The following is a 20,041-nucleotide window of genomic DNA, read 5'->3' on the forward strand; positions in this document are numbered from 1 at the left end:
GTTTTATTGGGCCGTACGAGATTATTGAGAGGATTGGACCAGTGGCATATCGGTTGGCATTACCGGCAGAATTAGAAAGAATTCATAACGTGTTTCATGTATCAATGTTGCGACGTTATCGTTCGGATCCTTCACATTTGATTTCTCCAATAGAAATTGAGATTCGATCGGACTTGACCTATGATGAGGAACCGATTAAGATTTTGGCTCAAGAAGTAAAACAGTTGAGAAAGAAAAGTATTGCTTTAGTGAAAGTGTTATGGCAAAGACATGGAGTAGAAGAAGTTACGTGGGAACCAGAGGAAGCCATGAGAAAACAATGCCCAAACCTTTTTACCAGTAAGATTTTCAGGGACGAAAATCCCTAAAGGGGAGGAGAGTTGTAACAGCCCGATTTAGGGCGAAAACGGAACAGTGGTTTCGAAACCACGAATCTGAGGTTGAAAAAAATTATTATTTTGATTAAGTTTTAGTGTTTATATTATGATTGCATAATCGTTTGAAAATTTCGTTGCGAAATTTTATCGATTGGGTGTTTAATTTAACGTTTAGGACTAAATTGAAATAGGTGAAAAATGTGTGTGTTCTTGTTCATAAAGTACTTGATTGAAATGGGGGTTTTAAGTAGAAGTCCTTAAATGGCAATTAGACCATTATAATTTATATGGACAAAAATTTGGACATGGATGGAATTTTTAGAAAGTTTAGTAGTAAGGGCATTTTGGTTATTTGCATAATAAATGAAATAAAATGGGAAAAATAACACAAAAATGTGTTCATCTTCATTTAGCTTGGCCGAAACTTGCATGTTGTCCATAGCTAGGGCTTGTTTCAAGCTTTCAAGCTCAATAGTAAGTGCATTCAAGCCCCGTTTTTAATGTTCTTTACATTTTTGAAATCCTCGTAGCTCGGTTTACCTATTTCTACCATTATTTCGAGTTAGGGTTTATGTTTAAAAATTTACCCATGAATGATATGCATGTATTTTGATGTTTGATGGTAGAATATGAATGTTTGAGGTTAGGAGAACAATCTTTTCTAAGCGATTTTTAGCGAAAACGAGCAAAACGATATAATTGGTAAAAATACCTAATGCTCATAAGTGCATGTTAGAGTGAGAATTTGATATTGTCATAGAAGAGAAAAATGATCATCATGTCATAAAACATAAGAATAAGGGCTGAAATTAAATTTTCGATCCTAGGGGCAAAATCGTAATTTTGTAAAAGTTAGGGGGAAAATGTAATTTTTCCATAATGTGATTTTTGGATTGAAATAAATAGTATGAGTATTAAATGAGCTAAATTTGTTGTTATAGATCAAGAAAGGCGTGGAATCGACCTTGAACGGGAGAAGGAAAAGGTTTTGGACTAAATTGCAAAATTTCCATATTTTGCACCGAGGTAAGTTTGTATGTAAATAATACATTAACTTCATTTACATTTTTATATTTCAGCCTATTATATATATTTTAGCTGATTTTGAAGCATAAATCGACTATTGGAAGAATGGAAATAAGTAATAGAGAGAAAAATCTCGGTTGAACATTTGGAAAGATTGAATAATATAGATGGAGCGTAGCTAGGTCACATGTATGGTGCTGAGTGCACATCATGTGTACAAGAGAGCTACGAGATACTATGTAGTAGCTAGGTCACATGTGTGATACGGGATGTATCCCATGTAGACAAGAGAGCTACGGGAGAGATAATGTAGCTAGGTCGCATGTGTGATTCCAAGTGAAGGACACCATGTAGACAAGAGAGCTGTGAGATAAATTGGCTAGGTCACATGGGTGGTAGTAAGTGTTCACCATGTGTACAAGAGAGCTGAATTATATGAAATATGATGGTGGGGCTATGTGCTGAAACCATCAAGTATCGAGGATTGATCCGAATTGTTCAACGGGATGGTTTTAAGGTGACATTGTAATCATGGACCTATACTTGCGATGTATGAAATGTGGTGAAAATGAATTGTGATATGCATGTTAAAATGAGGTTAATACAAAGAAAGGGTGAAAGAGTGAATTAACAATAATACTGTTTTGGACAGTCACAGTGATGTGAATTTGAAAAATCACCAAAAATAGTAGGAGTTTAATTAGAGACTGAATAAGATATGAAATTAAATCTTAATGAGTCTATTCCCATGTAAAAGAAACAGAGCAAGTAAAGGAACTCTATATTTTGAGATATTTATATTTTTGTGTGACTCGCTCAGAATGACTATGTGATCCCCTGTTCTAACTTTGAAAAATCAATACAAATTGTAAAAAATAAATTAATAAATATAGTTTATATTTCTAGATTCCTTATTGAGTCTAGTTTTAAATGAAATAGATTTCATGGATATTTGAATTGTGTACTGGGAGAAATTCAATTCGTAGTGAATAGATGTCAGATCAGTCGGGCTGTATAACAGGGGAAACTTTAACTAATAAACTGTACTAATTGGCTGGACCAAAAATTTTAGAAAAATTTAAATAATAAGTAATATGAGTCTAGTTTCAGGAAAATTTTACGGATTTTAATTTTGAGTTTTTTAACTCGAGTTATGATTTATTAAGTGAATATGACGCATGAGAGACAGCTTGACCAAAGTGGAGTAAATAGTAAAATTAAAAAGTAGATACACTTGAGTTATTGTGTAAACATATTAAATTCTTTATTCATTATTTATATACTTGCTTACTAAGCTATAAGCTTACTTTCTTTTCTCTCTTTTGTCTTATAGTGTCGTCCAGCTTGCACAAGAGTCAAGGATCGTTGAAGATCTTCCTACACTATCAATACTTTTGGGTATTTGAACTGAACATTTTGAATTATGGCATGTATAGTAGACTTAGTTATTTTGTTACGTGTCATAATTGTCTAGGTTTAAAATATTAATTATAGTATCTGACTGATTATTTTGTACGAAGCCTTTGAAATTGGCTAGTATCGTTAAAGGCATATGTTATAATGATTCATGATCTAATTGCACGCCATATTTTTGTCTCGGTTTTATTAAATAGTATGTACTATGATTTGTTAATACCTCGTAACCTGTTTCGGCGACGGATACGGGTAAGGGGTGTTACATAGGATACGTATGTCATGACATAGGATTCCGATATTTGTGTGCAAGTAAGTCCATGGCATCAATTTATGATTCCGATATGTGTTTAAGAGTAAGACCCTGTCTGGGACAGTGGCATCGATATGTAGCTACATGTAAGACCACGTTTGGGACGTTGGCATTGTACAATTTATGTGTGTCCTATCCAATTCTGAATGTACATCGGGCAAAGGTAAATCGTGATCGGATTTGTAAAACGAGTTAAATGTCAGGTTAGAATTTATTTGATATTTACATGAGATAAGGTAAGTAAATATTAAGAATATTTGCTGTAAATATTGTGCAATGCAAATGAAGAATATATGAGTATGTGGTATATGTATTTGACTTGTGAATGTATAAATCGTGTACCATTGAAATGTTTCTTGAGTATGTGTACTTATGATTTGGTATATTCAACCTTATAGGTGATTCTTATATAAGTGATGTTATTCTTTGATTCTTGCATTTGAATGAGTAACTGGATGCATGGTTATTAAGATTAATTGATTGGAAGTTGATGAAAAATATGTTCAATAGCCTTGTGAATATTCGGCTTAAATAGAAAATTGTTCATAAAAGCGTTTTAAATATGAAATTGTAATTCAAGGTCAAGTATGGTAACTGATAATATAAAATGTTAGTTAGTAAAAGTGGACAGTATTAATGAGTTAATTATTTGCTTATAACTTACTAAGCTTCAATAGCTTACTTTATGTTTTATGTGTGTTTCCATTTTATAGATTTTGGATCCAAGCTACGAGCTCGGGGACTGTCAGCCAAGTTCATCACACTATCTACTACTTTGGTACGTAATAAGCTAAACTCGAATTATGGCATGTATAGGCTCGTTTTGGAGTTGGTAATTTTGGAAATATCATTGTATAAAAGCCATGCGAAAATGGCTTAATTAAATGTTTGCGTTTATACATTTTTGCTTAAGATTTAAGTACACCTTAATTATAATGCTACATTCTATATTTGCATGGTAGTTGTGGTAAATAACATATATACTTGAAGTGGATAATGACTACTAAAAATATTTGTGCATAGTTTGACTAAGGTTATATATGAGTATAATGCTTGCAAATAAAGTATTTGATTTAGTACCGTCATGTGATGTGTGTTTAGGAATTTGTTGGTGCTTCGGATATTGCTTATGCATACATATAGGTTTGTGACATATCAGTCAAGGTACAAGATATGTTCATGATCATTGATATATTAGTTGATTTGGATATAATATATATATATGTACTAGAATGAATGTTGGTCTATGTGAGTTGGTTGTACGACAGTGGAAATGCATAAATTAATTTCCTTTAGTGATGGAGAAAATAGGTATGATAATTGAGTTGGTTTGATATATTATTTTAATTAAATGCTTGCAAGATAAACGATTGAATTAAGATGAATGGTAAATTGAGTATAACTTATGTTGTTGATTGATAGATATTATAAATATGTACTTTGTTGTAATTATATTTAGTCACCATGACATAGCATTCATTAAAGTCATAGAGATTAGTTTTAAGAATGAGCCATTATATGATTATAGCATGTTTAAATATTTGACAAAAATAAGTGACTCATGTGGTTGTTCTTCGAATAGATATTATGTATTAATTTTGTTAGTTACTTGTATATACTTATAAAGATAGTAATTTGTATAACATATAGATATTTGATTTATTTTAAGTATTAATTTAATAGCCAATATATATATATACTCATGCATTATAATAATTGGATGTTCATTAGAGTTTATATTTTATCCTTGTTAAAATCGGCATATGCTAAATATTTTCAATGATATATTATATATTATTACTTATAAGTGATATAACTACATAAACATGAGATGTGAAATGTTTTCAAATTTTAAGAGTTGTGTTAGTTTATGAAATAAAATTTGACCGATCTTCAGAATTTATTCATGTATATATATAACTGTTCGGAATTGTGTTATCATTCTGTAATGTCTTATGACCTTATTCTTACAACGGATACGGGTTAGGGGTGTTACAAGTTACCTTCCATAACATTTTTTTTGTTAAACGTATTATTTAAAAATGTTACACAACAACAATCTCCAAATTTATAATGGAATAAAGACTATAAAAAAAGGTCAAGGTGGTTGTGTTACTTTTTTATTTTAAAGCTAACTAATTGCTACGATCTACAAAAAGAATTGTTAGTGATGAGTGCAGGTCAAAAGGGTAAATTCAAGGAAAGAAATAACGGAAGAAGGTGGAATGGCACAATGGGGAATGAATCTAATAGTAAAACTTGATTATTTAAATTAACATTTAAAATATTTTGTAAATTATTATATACATAACTAACCATTTAGTTTAAATTTTAATTTTTATTAAAATGATGTTGTATATGAACTGTGACAATCTAGAAATTGGAAATTTGGGCTGAAACAAAGCTAATGTTGCAACATGGCAACCTATGTCGCAACATCAAGGCCAGAATTGATGAAATTAAGAAAACAATCTCGATGTCATGACATTGACCTTATGTGTTGTGACACCGAAGTCAGAATACCTAGAAATCTAAAATTTTAGAGTGTGTCGTGACATTGAACCCCGAAGTCACGACAACATTAAACTGCCAAGCGTGTCGCTACATGAAACCCCTGTGTCGCAACATCACTACAATTTTCTACAAGGTTGCACTGACCCAATTTACGCAACTCGATGGATTAACCATCATTAAACCAAATTTTTAACCCTAAATCATTATTTTAAACTTAAAAAAACCTTAAACCCACATTCTAACCTTTCTTAAATATCCTAGGTCCTTCAAATCCCTTTTTTCATTAAAACCCTAAACTCCTTTTTTACATCTTCTTATTAGATTACTATAGAATTTCTTCTATCTGGCTTTATTTGATACAGAAATGAATGACAATAACTAAAAGGAGTGACCACAAATGAATAGTACAAGGAATCCAACGTATCTTTTTCCAAGGTTAAGGGTTCCTAACTTTAATTTTTATTGTTTCATTGGAAACTTTGCTTGTTAGTTCGTTAGCTATTGAAATTGAACAAATATTTAAAACTCCTCCACGAAAGGTTAGAATAAATAATGAACCAAAACCTTCAATGGTTTCAAACCTCTCTAATTTTCCAAATCCAAAAGTTGAAAAATATTTTGTAAAACTTTAAGGAAAAATGTTTATTCAAGAGAGGGGATTTGAACCATCGATGAATCTCTATCAGGAGATATGGCCTTTAGTTAGATATTTTAGATACGAATGTTTTGTATTATCCCAAAAGATTCAATTCTAGTCCTTGTAGTTCAAGAATTTTATGCATCTTTACAAGACCAAGAGTCTAAAAAAGCTGAAGGTCGTACATGGGATTAATACTTGCACGAGGGAAAAATGTACGAATCACCTCTCGAGTTATTTGTGAATTTTATAAAGCTCCCATTTTACGAAAAAGATTTTATAAAACAAACTGATTTGGAATATTTCGTAAACAAAAATATGGATAACATTATAAACTTCCTAACAGAGGGAAGAGGTGAATGGAAATGTTGCCAAGGTACTGATATTCCAACCTCTTTTAATCAAACAATAATGTTCCCTGAAGCAAAAATGTGGATCCAATTTTTTTGCACTAGAATGGCTCCTACTTTGAATGTTTCTAATGTCAATACTTTGCAAGCAATTTTGCTTTACACTATTTTTTAGGCAAAAAAAATATGCATCGGAACATAGATATACCGAAATATGAAATGATGTGTTAGTGGCTAGAGAATAGGAGTCTTCTTTCCTCACTTAGTGACGGCTCTATGTAAGAGAGTAAGTGTTCCAATGGCATATACGGAGTAATTAATGAAACCATCTCGAAGCATAATTGGTGACACTCTGTATAAACAGTACACTAAGCTGCGAGCAAAACAAAATAAAGAGTGGAACAAATTCCAACAAGAGATGATAACCACTCTGGCTTCATCATAAAGAAAAGAAAAATTGACAGCTATATAGGAAATTGGCGAGAGTATTCATCCCAAGTTAGACTGGATGATACACTGGATGCAGGAGTCGAGCCCAATTTTTCAGGAATTTTTGCAACAAAACAATATTAGGGTACCTAATTATACACCGGGTATGTTTGGACCGACACATCTAGAGTAAGAAGATGATGAACAGGAGTCGGGCCAATACACTGGATGTCAGAGTCGAGCCCAATTTTTCAAGAATTGGTGCAGCAAAACAATATTAGGGTACCTAATTATATGCCAGATATGTTCAGACCAAAACATACAGAGTAGGAAGAAGAGGAGCAGGAGAGTGAAGAAGAAGAACTGAGGAGGGGGAGGAGGAGGATGAGATGGATTTTGAGGAGGATGATTGAACTTCTAGTTTTGTTTTTAAAGATTGTTTAATTTTTGTATGATTTTTAATTGTTAGGAATAGGAATAAATAAATAGATTATTAGTTGTTTGGTGTTGAAATTTTCTGTGCAGGAACTCCACATAGAAGAAACACAATGATTCTATCAATGATCAAAAGGAGGAGGTACTTACCAATAGCTCAAACTGTCATGATCAATTGGGTTATCTCTTTCCCTACCTTAGAAGGGCTACGCATTGAGGACAATGTGTTTTCTAAAGTGTGGGGGGGTAACATAGAAATTTTGTTTCAATTTTTTACGCTTTTATTTTATTTTTCTTGTCATTTGTGTGCTTGAGCTTGTAGAAATATAAGTGATTAGTAAGGAGCATGTACATAGGTTGATTGTATTTATAATAAATTTGGCATGAGAATAGGTGATTTTAATTTTTTTTATTATTAGACTAATAAATTCTATATATTACACTGTAAAATAGGTATTAAGCAATCAAATGTACCAAATGATATAGAGAATACAAGAAAAAGAGCATGCTGGTATTAATGATAAATTGTTGAATTTGTGGTTGTTCGGTTGATTAGAGTAGTGAATATTTAGATACCTAGGGATTACCTAAGGCATTTTTTGGTTTACACCAAGAGCTAAAAAGCCAACTCTCTTTATTCATCTTTAGTTTCTATTTTTTGAGCCAGAAAACACTTCTTGATGAACCTCCATACAAACCTTGAGACAAGATATCAATTTGTACTTACTCTTTTTCTTTGGTCCTGAATTGCACGACTATAGACATCTAGCCATGTGTATTGAGGGTTAAGTAGGTACATTATGGTGGATTTTTGTAAAAATAGAGTGTAATAAGAAGGATCAGCGTGATATAGTGATTATAGGTTAGCCAATATGTGTAGCAAAAGAAAAATTCAAAAGGTAAATCAAAATGAGTAGAAAAAGTACTTGAAAAGTAAAACCATTTGTGAGTGAGATGTATTGAAAAAGAAAAAAATGTGACAAAGTCACAAAAGTACAAATGCACATTCATTAGTGAATAAAAACTTGTAAGCTAACCGTAGTTGTTATATTATGTTGTGACCTCCTATGTGGAGAAATAAAGAATGTGAGAGAAGGAGAAATAAGGCGATGAGTAGGAAAGGGTTACTAAAGGGGAAAATAGGGGACAGTTTGATGTGCCAAACTATTTTCGTGCTTGAAACTATTTGATGCTTACTATTCTTGAAATTCATACCTGTCCTAAGCTTCAGAACGTTACAAGCTGAAAAGCCCTATGCGATCTAGGTAGATTTATTCATAATTTGAAATCATACTAAATAATAACATTTATGACTATTTGTATTCTGATAGGATAATCAAATTATTTGTATAATTTATTGATGGATTCTTATATTTGAGACCATTAATGCTTGTATGCTTTGTAATATATTGAACTTAGGTGTTTGATATCAAAAGTGGCAAGTTAAATACATCTCATGCCAAGATTATATGTGAATATGAAATGCCTATTCATGTGCTCCATAGCTAACACTTATACCATACTTGTTCAAGGATAGTCTTTTCATTTACCCTTTTTGTTTGTTTTTGCTTGAGGAAAAGAAATGACTTAATTTTAGGGGAGTTTGATCAGTTGTAATTTGGTGTAGCAAATTAAATTGATTTTCGCACTTTAGGAGTTTGAACATAAGCATTTTAGTTAAGTTTTAATTACATTTCCAAAAATTTTAGATAAGTTCAATAGAGTGTGTAATTTGAGTATTTTATTGACCTTAAGGGTCAAATAAGGCCTAAAGGTGAGCTAATACACTTTGGGAGTGTGCATGAGACCATTAAAAGGTGCAATAACTTGATACTAGTAGCTAGGTTGCAACACGAGGCACTAGATGTGGCAAAATAAGGAGTAAAATAGAATAACTCCAAGACTGCCTTCAATATCACAACATAGCCTGAAGATGTCGCAACATACCCCTGAAGACACCTTGGACTTGAGCATATTGCCCTCGATGTAGCGACATAGGACCTGGTGTGTCGGGCCATCACATCTGTAAGGGAAATAACTACAGGCCAGGGGCGTTTTGATCCGTACCATCAAATTTTAAACACAAGGATTGTAACGTCCTAAATTAGGGCCTAGTCGAAATAGTGGTTTCAGGACCACAAATCCAACGTTAAAATAATTATTTTATGATTATTATGAGGTCTAGGATATGAGAATAAGCATGTGTTAAAGTTTCTGAAGAAATTCTATGCGCAAGGTGTCCAATTGGAAATTAAGGACCAATTTGAATAAATTGCAAAACTTGGGTTCTAGAAGCAATTTGTATGAAATTGCTTTGGAATATTAATTATAGTTCCTTAAAGAGTAATTTACCCAATTTTTAAGTTTTTGGACAAAAATGGGCATACATGGAAAATTTTGGAAGTTTAGTAAGGAAGGGCATTTTGGTCATTTGATAATAAACTAAATAAAAAGGGAAAAATTAAGCTAAAATCAGCTCATTTTCTTCTCCATGCTGCCAAAATTCTAGGGGTCTCCATAGCTAGGGTTTTCCAACATTTCAAGCTTGATAGTAAGTCAATCCTAGCCCCTTTTTTAATGTTCTTCGTATTTTTGAGATCCTAACACGCTCCTTCTATTTCTACCCATATCTCATGCTAGGGTTCATTTTTAAAAAATTACCCATGCATGAGATTTTTGTGTTTTGATTATTTATAAAGGAATATGAGAGTTTAAAGGATAGTAAACAACTTTTACTAAGTGGTTTTTCATATAAATGGCTTGAAGGACTAAATTGTAAAAGTTGTGAGAATGGGTAGAAAAATATAGAATGAAGGAAAAAAATGGGCTGCTATAAATGTGAATAACATTCGGCTAGGCTTGGGTAGCCAAGGAATTACATGCATTTCATTATACGGCTCTTAGGACTAAATTGTAAAAATTGTGAAAGGTTAGGGGCAAAATAGTCATTTTGCCCGCAGGTGAGTTTTAATCCTAAAATGAAAAATGCGTTGTATTAATAGTCTAATTTTATTGATATAAACCCCAAGGAACCAATTCCAGAGGTCGACCGTGGAAAACAAAAGGTTTCGGAATAACCAAGACACGAATCCAAAACGACTATCAGGTAAGTTCGTATAGCCTGAAGTAAACTCTTAATATACTTAAAAGTGCATGTTCTTGAATGTATGATAATTAGATTCATTGCATGATAATCCATAAGACATGCTAGTGTAAATGAATAGATGATAAATGTCCCGGTTGAAATAAAAAGGGAAATATGATGGTTAAATTATGGCTTACATGACTTGAGATCCTGCATGTGTTGCAAAGAAGGATTTAGGCCGGATGGGTAATCCGCTGCTATCAATATAGAAAGGATCTAACCCAAATGGGTGTTCCTTAAGTGATCGAGCCTCTCGAAGAATATGGGTACAATAAGGATTTAGCCCGGACGAGTAATCTGATTGAGGACTGAATTTAGCCTGGACTGGCAATTCAGATCCAAGCTCATGAGAGCAATTGTCGTTAAAATGGATTTAGCCTAGACTGGTAATCCCGACAATGCTCTATGAGTTAATACTACGCGAGAGTGCATACTTAGGATGATCACTTGTATGACTTAACGATAAATGGGCTATCCATCGAGATTTTCGAGGAATTCAACGGGATTAATAAGAGAAATAGAGAATGGAAATATTGAATTGATGAGTTCATTTAAAACTAATGACATGATGTATTGATATGAGACTGTTCATGTGATAGGGAAACTATTTCATACTTGTTGGAATTATTGCCTAATATAGTTGTATGCTAATTTACCGGTAAGATTACTTTCCAGTTATCCGGACTTACTAAGCATGTAAATGCTTACCCCCTCTGTTTTCCCTTGTCTTACAGAGCTTGCGGACTCATGAAGATTGGAAGACGGTTGGAGCATTGTCAACGCTATCGACTTGTTTCACTTTGGTATATAGAAACTTTTATTTTGTTATAATGGCATGTATAGGATTCTTGGTTATTTTGTTATATGTGTCATTTGGCTAGCCAATGTAAGGGCTTGAATGATATACTTATTCATTTTTTATATGGCCATAGGATATAGCTCATTTTGATGAAGGTTGTAAACCTACTAATTGTGCATGTCATGCTTGAATATTTCATTAGATGGTTAATGCGATATACCATGGATGGATATGTGTAATGTGGTCGAATCACTAGGAGATGGTTAGGTCATAATTGGCAATGAGTTATAAAACGAGCCAAGTATAAAATGTGATTATTGGGGTGGTAATCCTTAATACAAACAAGATAACCTAGCATGTGCTAAACCAATGAGATGAGGTTAACATGTAAAAGGCTATGCCAAGGTAGGTTATGGACATATTTAGGCCATGCTAAATACCATTGAAGTTTATAAATGTGTATGGATGTTGAGGGTGACCCTTGGCTTGGAAATAGCCTCCAAAAAGGTCCACACGGGTAGACACACGGGCCTATGTCTAGGCCGTGTGTGACACACGACCAGCCCTTTGGGCGTGTCGCTCAGCCGTGTGTCCCCTGCACCTAGAATTTTTAGGTCAGTTTGCATGATAGTAAACACAAGAGCAAAGACACGGCCGTGTGTCTCAACCGTGTGGAAGACACGGCCTAGTACACGGGTGTGTGCCTTGGCCGTGTGCCTCTAGAAAGATGATGAAAGCATAAACAGAATGTCCACGTTTTTGGACATGGGCGATGACACAGGAATGTCAAGGCTGTGTGAGGGACATGGGCATGTGCTCAGCCGTGTGAAAGCCCCTGTAGGTTCAAAATGAAAAATAAATTCTAATAATTCTACATGGGTAAAAGACACGAGCGTGTTCCCAAGCACACGGGCGTGTGTAATGCCTCCACACGGGCGGTGAGGCTTAACCCTAAGAATTTTTATAAAATTTTCTTAAGTTCTTGGTTCTGTCCCAGATCGTTTTTAATGTATGATTTGGACCTCGTAGGTCCATAATGGAGACACTATGATTTTGTTTGACCAATTTTTAAATTAAAATGAAATTTTATAGCCCATATTTTTTGGAAATGCCATGTTTGTGTACAGTAATGCCCCGTACCTTGTTCCGATCTTGGGTATGGGTAAGGGGTGTTACAAGGATGGCACTTGACCTAGGGTTAAGGACGACAGCCACCCTAAAGTCTATAAATATGCTCATTTAGCACCTGTTCGAGACACATTTTGATATTGTACAATTTTCTCTTTAGATTTAGTCTTTAGGTTCTCTTTTCTTAGGTTTTAGATTTTAATTTCATTCTTGTTATTTAGTTTTGTAAAGAGATCAGATTTGTAAAGTACAATCAAACTCTGTGAGGATTCTACGCTTAATTTTAACACAAATCAGGCTCAAACTCTATTCTCTTGAATTTCTCTTTATGCTTATTCTCTTTACCAAGTTGATATTGTTTATTAGATCCATGAGAAACTAATCCTCCTGTAGGCATTAACAAGGAGAGATATGATGAATTAACTATTTTGTAGGGATTTTTTAATGGATTAGTTATTTAGGAAAGGAGGAACCTAAACCCTAGACCTGAAAACCCTAGGAAGTTATTAAGGTGGGATTTAACCTTAATTTGGTATGGCCTATCCGTGAACACCTCAACCCTGAACCGGTCTGGACTGTAAGGTTGAGAGATAAGTAGTTCTTGCAGACTTGGTATTCTAATAGAAGAATCGAAAGATCCTGTTGGGATATCGACTAGTTGATTGAACAAGAAAACCTGAGACAATAGTTAATTATGAATACTGAAGCGAGCTAATAACCCATAACCAGATTTGATACATTTTACTCTTTGGTTTCTCGTGTTTGATTTATTTCTTTACTTTCTTTTATTAGTATTTTTAGTATAGTTTACCAAACCCTATTTTTGATTCTTCATACTATAATTCATTTAAAATACTATTTATATCTATTTATGTTTAGGTTAGAATTAATTTAGTGCTTGCCTCCCTTGGGTACGATCCTCGGAGTACTTATCTAATCCGTTGTAACAATATTATAGCCTGACCATATACTTGCAGTTATCGATTTTCACATCTTTTGTGCAATATTTCTACTCTGGACATTGGTACGTCCAAAGACGGTCACCGTGCAAGCTTTTGGGTTATTGAAGTAGTTGAAGCAACAGACGCAGCACATCTGCTCATGGCATCATTTATGTCCAGCAATTTCTCAAGCAATGACTAAATTTCCATTTCTATAGACTTCCATGATCTACTTGACCACTTAGCTATTCTCTGAGTTTGCTTTCCAGTTTATCTTCAAAAATAGAGAAGGTTTAGCGGTCAGTAAGAAACTCCTCAATCAACATGAATGAGACTTTTCATGGAAGTCTTAGTTGGACTCTACACCTTACTTTCCTTACGTCGATCTCGATGATAACAAGGCCTTTCTTCCTCATAGCCTACATCCCTTAGTCCACGGATTAGCAAAGCTTGTCCAAAAGATGACTTCCCTTTGATCTGCTCATAGATGCAACAGCTGGGCATGAGATGTTCTCATTCATGGATGAGTATAGCGGCTATAACCAAATCAAGATGAACCCTGTGGATGCGGAAAAGACTGCCTTCTGAACTCCGAAAGGTAACAACTATTACACAGTGATGCCGGTTTAAAGAATGCTGGTGCTACTTATCAACGTGCTATGACTTCTATTTAACGATTGGCAACCCAAGATCTAGATAAGCTCAATGTGAGTACATATATCATCACAAAGGGGAAAATGTTCCAATCTATTCATCTATTAGAGTTTGTTCAGTTTTTTATAAAAGATTTATTCATAATTACTGTAATCTACCAAAATAAAATCAAAATGCAACAATATAACACAAAACAAGAAGCATTTGGTACAAAAATCTAAAGATAATAAAAGGAAAAAGGAAAAAGTTAAAGAGCAAACCTTCTTGGGTGAACCTAGCACCAAGCATAGCATAAGAAGATATTTTGACATCAAGATCACCCATGATTATCTCTTCAAAAATGTTGATTCAAAACCATCAAATACATCATTGTCTCTTCATGCATTTATAAATTTCCCTTTAGAGTAATCAAGTTGAACAATTTGCAAGTGTTTAAATGAATTGGCTCACCCATAAAGAACTTTGATTATTCCACAAATAAGATTCATGGGACCATATATATTTAGACTTAAATCTTACCTTAAAGAGAATGTCTCTATAGACAAACCATCTGGAATATCCAAGGCCAACCAACTCCATTATCTTTGAAAGTTAATAAGCACATAAATGCATGGATTTCAGATAGGATTAGCATATAAAACAAGTTAAAAAGTGTCGCATGAAGAGTTTCACTTACCAAAGGCACTGAGTTAATGGCACCAACAAGAATAGATGATTCACTTACCAAAGGCACTAAGTTAATGGCACCAACAAGAATAGATGATAGCCAAACAACAACTATTGCCCCACCACCATATAAAAGAACCGTGGTCTTGGTCTCAACTTTATCCCACTAGAAAACCACGAAAAAACAAGCCAAGTCAGGCACTAACAAGGAATTGATTATTTGCGGGCCACCATTTTCTCATATTTTCTTTCAAGTCATCAAAAAGCTCCCCGGTATCGACAGAGGTGCCCTCTATTGCTTTTGTTTGGAGAAAAGGAAACCTCTGAGATTATGTACCCAAAACCACAAGGTAAATAAAAGGTTAAGGAATATGTAGCTAAAAATCCTTTTAAGAAATCATAAATTATGATAGATTCTGGACCTAAAGCTTTTAAGATTTGATAAAATCAAATTAAAAAAAAAACAAGAACAAATTCATCTGAGCCTCGTACTCCTTTGCATACTACTTAGCCCTAGTGTAAATTAACTTGCGGTTCTCAACTTTCTTCTTCTTTGCGACTTCAAGCTTCTGCTTCTTGGTAAGCTCCCATTCTTCAACCCTCTTCTACTTATTCAAGAATGACTTAGGAACCACAGCCTTAACTTCTTCGCCCATTTCTAGTCCACAAGATTATCAAATCAAAACCAATCAGAAAACAAACAAATTGTACATATCTAATAATCCTAAAAGGAAAAAAAAACCTCGAAACATAAACAAAAAATAGAAACAACAAAATGGGTTATCTAGATAAAGGGAAACTAGAAAATAAGTGCGAAGGAAAATCCATTTTCCTCTAATGAGCAATTAATTGTTGAAGAAATGGAAATTAGACACAATACCTTTCCATTTCAATGACAAATATAACAAAACCAATACATATCCGAATAATTTATTGATAAATATTCAAGCAAAATAAAACAATTAACAAAAAAATATTATTGTTTATCGCATAGAAATTGTTGTTCCTTCATGATAGTTCTTGGAGGTTTGCCACAAAGTAGAACAGATGCTTACTTAGGTGAACTGCAGAGGGACTGAGATGTGACAGATAAAGAGGATCTAGGGTTTGCGGATCTTTTTACAAATTAATATAGTGATTCATTTCATGTCTCTAGGGTTTATAGGTAATTGGATTTGGGCATTTGTTTGAATGAAACTTAGATTGTTACAAACTAATTGAGTTTTTGGTTTAATTTAAATAAAAAAAGGTTGGGATAAGTCATGAGTAGAAAAAGGCAACACAAAAAGGTTGGGTTAGATAAAAATATTTTCTAACGAAAAATAAAAGTTGGGATAAGTTAATATTTTCCCAACTCTTCCTAAAAAGTCAAAAAATAATCAGATTTTGTCAACACCCAAAAATGTTGTGTAAAGGTACAAATGTAAATAACCCAAAATAGATTCGGTGTATTCTAGAAAGAGTGTCTTACGCTTTTCATATGACAACACTTTTATATAGTTGGGAAAGGTATAACAAAAATCAGCATAGTGTTAGACAAAATCGACTCTTATTTAAGCGTTGCCTTAAGCATGCATATCCCGACTCTTATACAAAGAGTTAGCCAAAGCGTATGTTAGCAAGTCAATCTCGACACTTAGGAAAGTGTTGGCTTAAAAGTGTTACCTTAGGGCTGTTTTGTTGTAGTATATGCCAAACCTTGTACCTGCCAGAACTAGGGTGTTACAGATGCAACAAAGGATAACTTTCAATAGGAAATGTTTATGCACTAGCTAGTCTTTATAACATTGTTTCTTTTTTATTTCCAAAAAGAAAACCTTAAATTTTAAGAAGAGTAGGGTGTTGAAAGTTAGTTTCAAGCACATTTACAGGGAAGTAAACGAGGCAGTTAATTTGTTGGCAAAGTTAACGACCAACAGCCCAGTAGGATGTTTTAGACTTCGTCAAGCTTCGGTTCAGATGAACCATATTGTTTCTAGTGAGAAGTTACGATCACTTTCGAAATAAATTGCTTTATGTAATATAATTTTCTTACGAGTGTTTCACTCTATTCGGTTTCCAAAAAATGGATGATAACCAAGTTGTTACCTTTTTTCCTTTAATAAACAAAGTTGTTAGTTTACAATGTTTGTTTTTTAACCAAAAGAAACTCATAAATATTGCCAATCAAACAAATTAAATTTTGCAGGTTTTCACTAGATAACTCACTGAAATTCATTGTTATAATCATACACTTAATTTGAAATGTATCATAATAATATTCTTAAAACACAAAAAAGTTGTACAGAAGTATAAATATACACATTGCACCTGAAATTGTTTGTTTGTCTGCTATGTAGATAAATGAGCACTATTTCACGCAGTAACAATTACAACTTATATTTGACCTAATGAAAAATGAACATGAAAAAGATTAGGCATGCAAATTTTCGGTTCCACTTGCTACAAAATCATATGATAATGATAATAATATTGAATTCCAGCCAACTGTGAAAATTTGAATTGACATTCAAATGAAAAAATTATGAAAATCCAAGCAAAATTATTCCATCTCTATAAAAAGTTTAACCCACAGTCATAACTGTATAAAGTGCTAACCCAATTCTGCCAGCAATCATTCTTCACGACCGCTTCCTACAGCAACGATATACCACAGCAACTACCACAGCAATGGCAGCAACTGTTCCGACTGTCGCAATCGGAACCTCCAACCTTTTATCTATGTAACCAATATCCTTAACCTTTCCACTTTTAGCTTCGTTTGTCTTCTCGTCCACCATATCCTTTAAGGCCAACATGTTGAATTCCAACCCCATTGCCTTCTCCTCACATTGTCGTTTTTCTTCCTTCCTTCTTTTCAATTCATTGCTCATTTTAGCTGCATCGGCTTCGAGATTTTCAATTTTCTTCTTAAGCTCATCGATCCTTTCCTTCATTTCCTCTTGGACCCTAGATTTCTTTCCCCTTTCCTCCGTTACTCTCACTTCTAAAATCCCTATTTTTGCTTCCAGCTCCCTCCCTTTCTTCTCTCTCTTAACTTTCTCTTTTCTCAACTCAGCGATTTCGTGGCGCAGTCTTTCGATCACCAATGCTTTCTCCTCCAGTGCTTTCTTTAACTGAATCACCTCTTTCTTCGCTTCACCTACTTCACGCGTCGATGTTCTCAGATCATGTTGAAGCCTCGTGACTTCAGTTTCTAAGTTAGCCGATCTCGCTGCAATCGATTCCAGGAAACTTGAATCTTCATCCCATTCATCCATTTCTAATCTCATTTCTTCATCCCTTTTTTGCAGATGATCCATTTCATGATTCAATTTTTCCATCTGTTCCATCATTTCTTTGTTTTCGTTAGTCAATTTTATCTTCTCGCTTTCAAGACCTTCGATTTTATTAACCAGTTTAGATATTTTAGCTTCATCGGAGTCGTGGAACTTCTCTATCGTCTCCACTTCGCCATTGGTGGTCATTGAATTTTCCATTTTCTTAAATCTCTGTTTCGCTACCAAGAAAATCAGAGTGAAAACAAATTAGGGCAGGATGAGCAGAAAAAAAACATTAAAGACTGCCGAGTTATTTTTTGTATGTTCTTAAAATTTTGAAGAATAGAAAAAGAAACAAAGAAGCTCCACCTTATTGGTTTCAATTACGGTTTCAGCATATATATATATATACACACACACATATATACTTTTGAAGTTTCCAGATTTTGTTTAGACAAAGGAAAGGAAACAAAATGTAGATTTAAGAAATCATAGTGAAATGGAGGTTAAGAAATCTAAGAAAAAGGTGGAGGGGCATGACAGTGATGAAAAAAGAAGATATAAAATAAAAATAATTAAAAATTCATAAAATAAAACATGTCAAATTTATAAATAAAAATAAAATAGAACATCATTCATATAACAAAGTCCTCGAAAAAAAGTTTAGTTTTTCTAAAAATTATTATGCCTAAAATTATTATTATTCTATATATTCATATTTTAGTTTCTATTTGGAGAAATGATCTAATGTTATGCATTGAGCAAAATGTTCCGAATGGTTAGCATTGAAAACTTCAAATTCTATATATGCTCCAATATATTAGAATTGAAAATTTCAAATTATACCGTACTAAAAACCAACAAAAATCCCTTGCCTCCAATTCTACTCTGCCTCCTTGCCCCTTCTTAACATTTTGACACATCATTTTGAAACAGAAAAAAAAAAGTACGCTATCATTCTACAAAATAATAACTCTTTAAATATTATCATGATTATATAATATATAGTTGTTTATAAATATCTTTATATTTTTATATTTTATCTAAATAAATTAAGAATTGAAGTATAGTATTTACAAAGAATTTTGCATGAAATCAACTTAATTACAAAATTTGTAGAAAATAATTATTAAAATGTATCACATACATAAGTGAGAAATTTTAACTAGTTTATTTGAATTAGACATAATATAATATAGAACGCTAGTTTTAACTTGGCTTTCATCGATATTGGTCATCTTGGTTTTTAATGCTTGTATGAATGGGTTAAAGTTATCGAATAGATTTTGGATGGTATCTAAGTTTTTCTGATTTTCAAGATCAAACGATTAGTTAACTTGTCATAAGTTTTTGAATGGTATCTAGTTATTTTTAAGTTGAAATGTATTTAAACGGGTGAAAAAGCTATTATTTTATTTTTAAAATGCACTTTGAATCACCTAATTTCAAGACTAAGAACTTAAGTTAGAATCATTTTGGTGAAGACTCCTCAAGCAGAATTTTTTAGTTTGGATTATAACTAGATTTACTAATTTTTGGCTTTGAATTAAATTTTAAATCATATTAAATTTTTATATATTATCCCAATAGTGTATTTATTAACTTTATATTTTTAGAGCCTTATTTATTATGAATTTTAGGACTTCCTTATTTTGTTTCAGTTTTCTCTTTAACCTCTTCTATCATTGGCACATATTCAACATTATTTTTAAGTCCAAGTCTTTTATTTTCTTAGTAAAATTTAGTCAATGCCAACATTACATAGGCTAGCCAAATTATTTTTATTAGGTGAGTTTTACTCTTGGTTTTTCTTTTCATTATTTATGTAAGCTTAGGGGCTAAGCTATCAAATCCAACTAGGACTCGTTATTGTTACCGCCCATAGCCTTTTAGAAGTCCTAACCCAACTAGGACTCTTAATTTTTAGCTTGTTATTTGCTTATACAGGATTTCC

General features: G+C 33.1%; 1 protein-coding gene across 1 annotated transcript; it reads right to left on the minus strand.

The window, feature by feature from the left end:
* Positions 1-17,282: 17,282 nt before the first annotated feature.
* LOC107956654 (peroxisomal and mitochondrial division factor 2) lies at positions 17,283-18,717 on the minus strand. Its single transcript, XM_041081995.1, has 2 exons — positions 18,457-18,717; positions 17,283-18,326 (listed from the first exon to the last, which is right to left on the minus strand). The coding sequence occupies exon 2, from the start codon at positions 18,304-18,306 to the stop codon at positions 17,449-17,451; it is 858 nt and encodes a 285-aa protein (XP_040937929.1). The 5' UTR covers positions 18,307-18,326; positions 18,457-18,717; the 3' UTR covers positions 17,283-17,448.
* Positions 18,718-20,041: the final 1,324 nt, after the last annotated feature.

This window comes from Gossypium hirsutum, chromosome A11, assembly GCF_007990345.1.
Source record: "Gossypium hirsutum isolate 1008001.06 chromosome A11, Gossypium_hirsutum_v2.1, whole genome shotgun sequence".
In the NCBI taxonomy this organism is placed as follows: Eukaryota; Viridiplantae; Streptophyta; class Magnoliopsida; order Malvales; family Malvaceae; genus Gossypium; species Gossypium hirsutum.

Excerpts from the sequence above, each read along its gene's own strand:
- LOC107956654 (XM_041081995.1), bottom strand. The coding sequence starts at position 18,306 with ATGGAAAATTCAATGACCACCAATGGCGAAGTGGAGACGATAGAGAAG.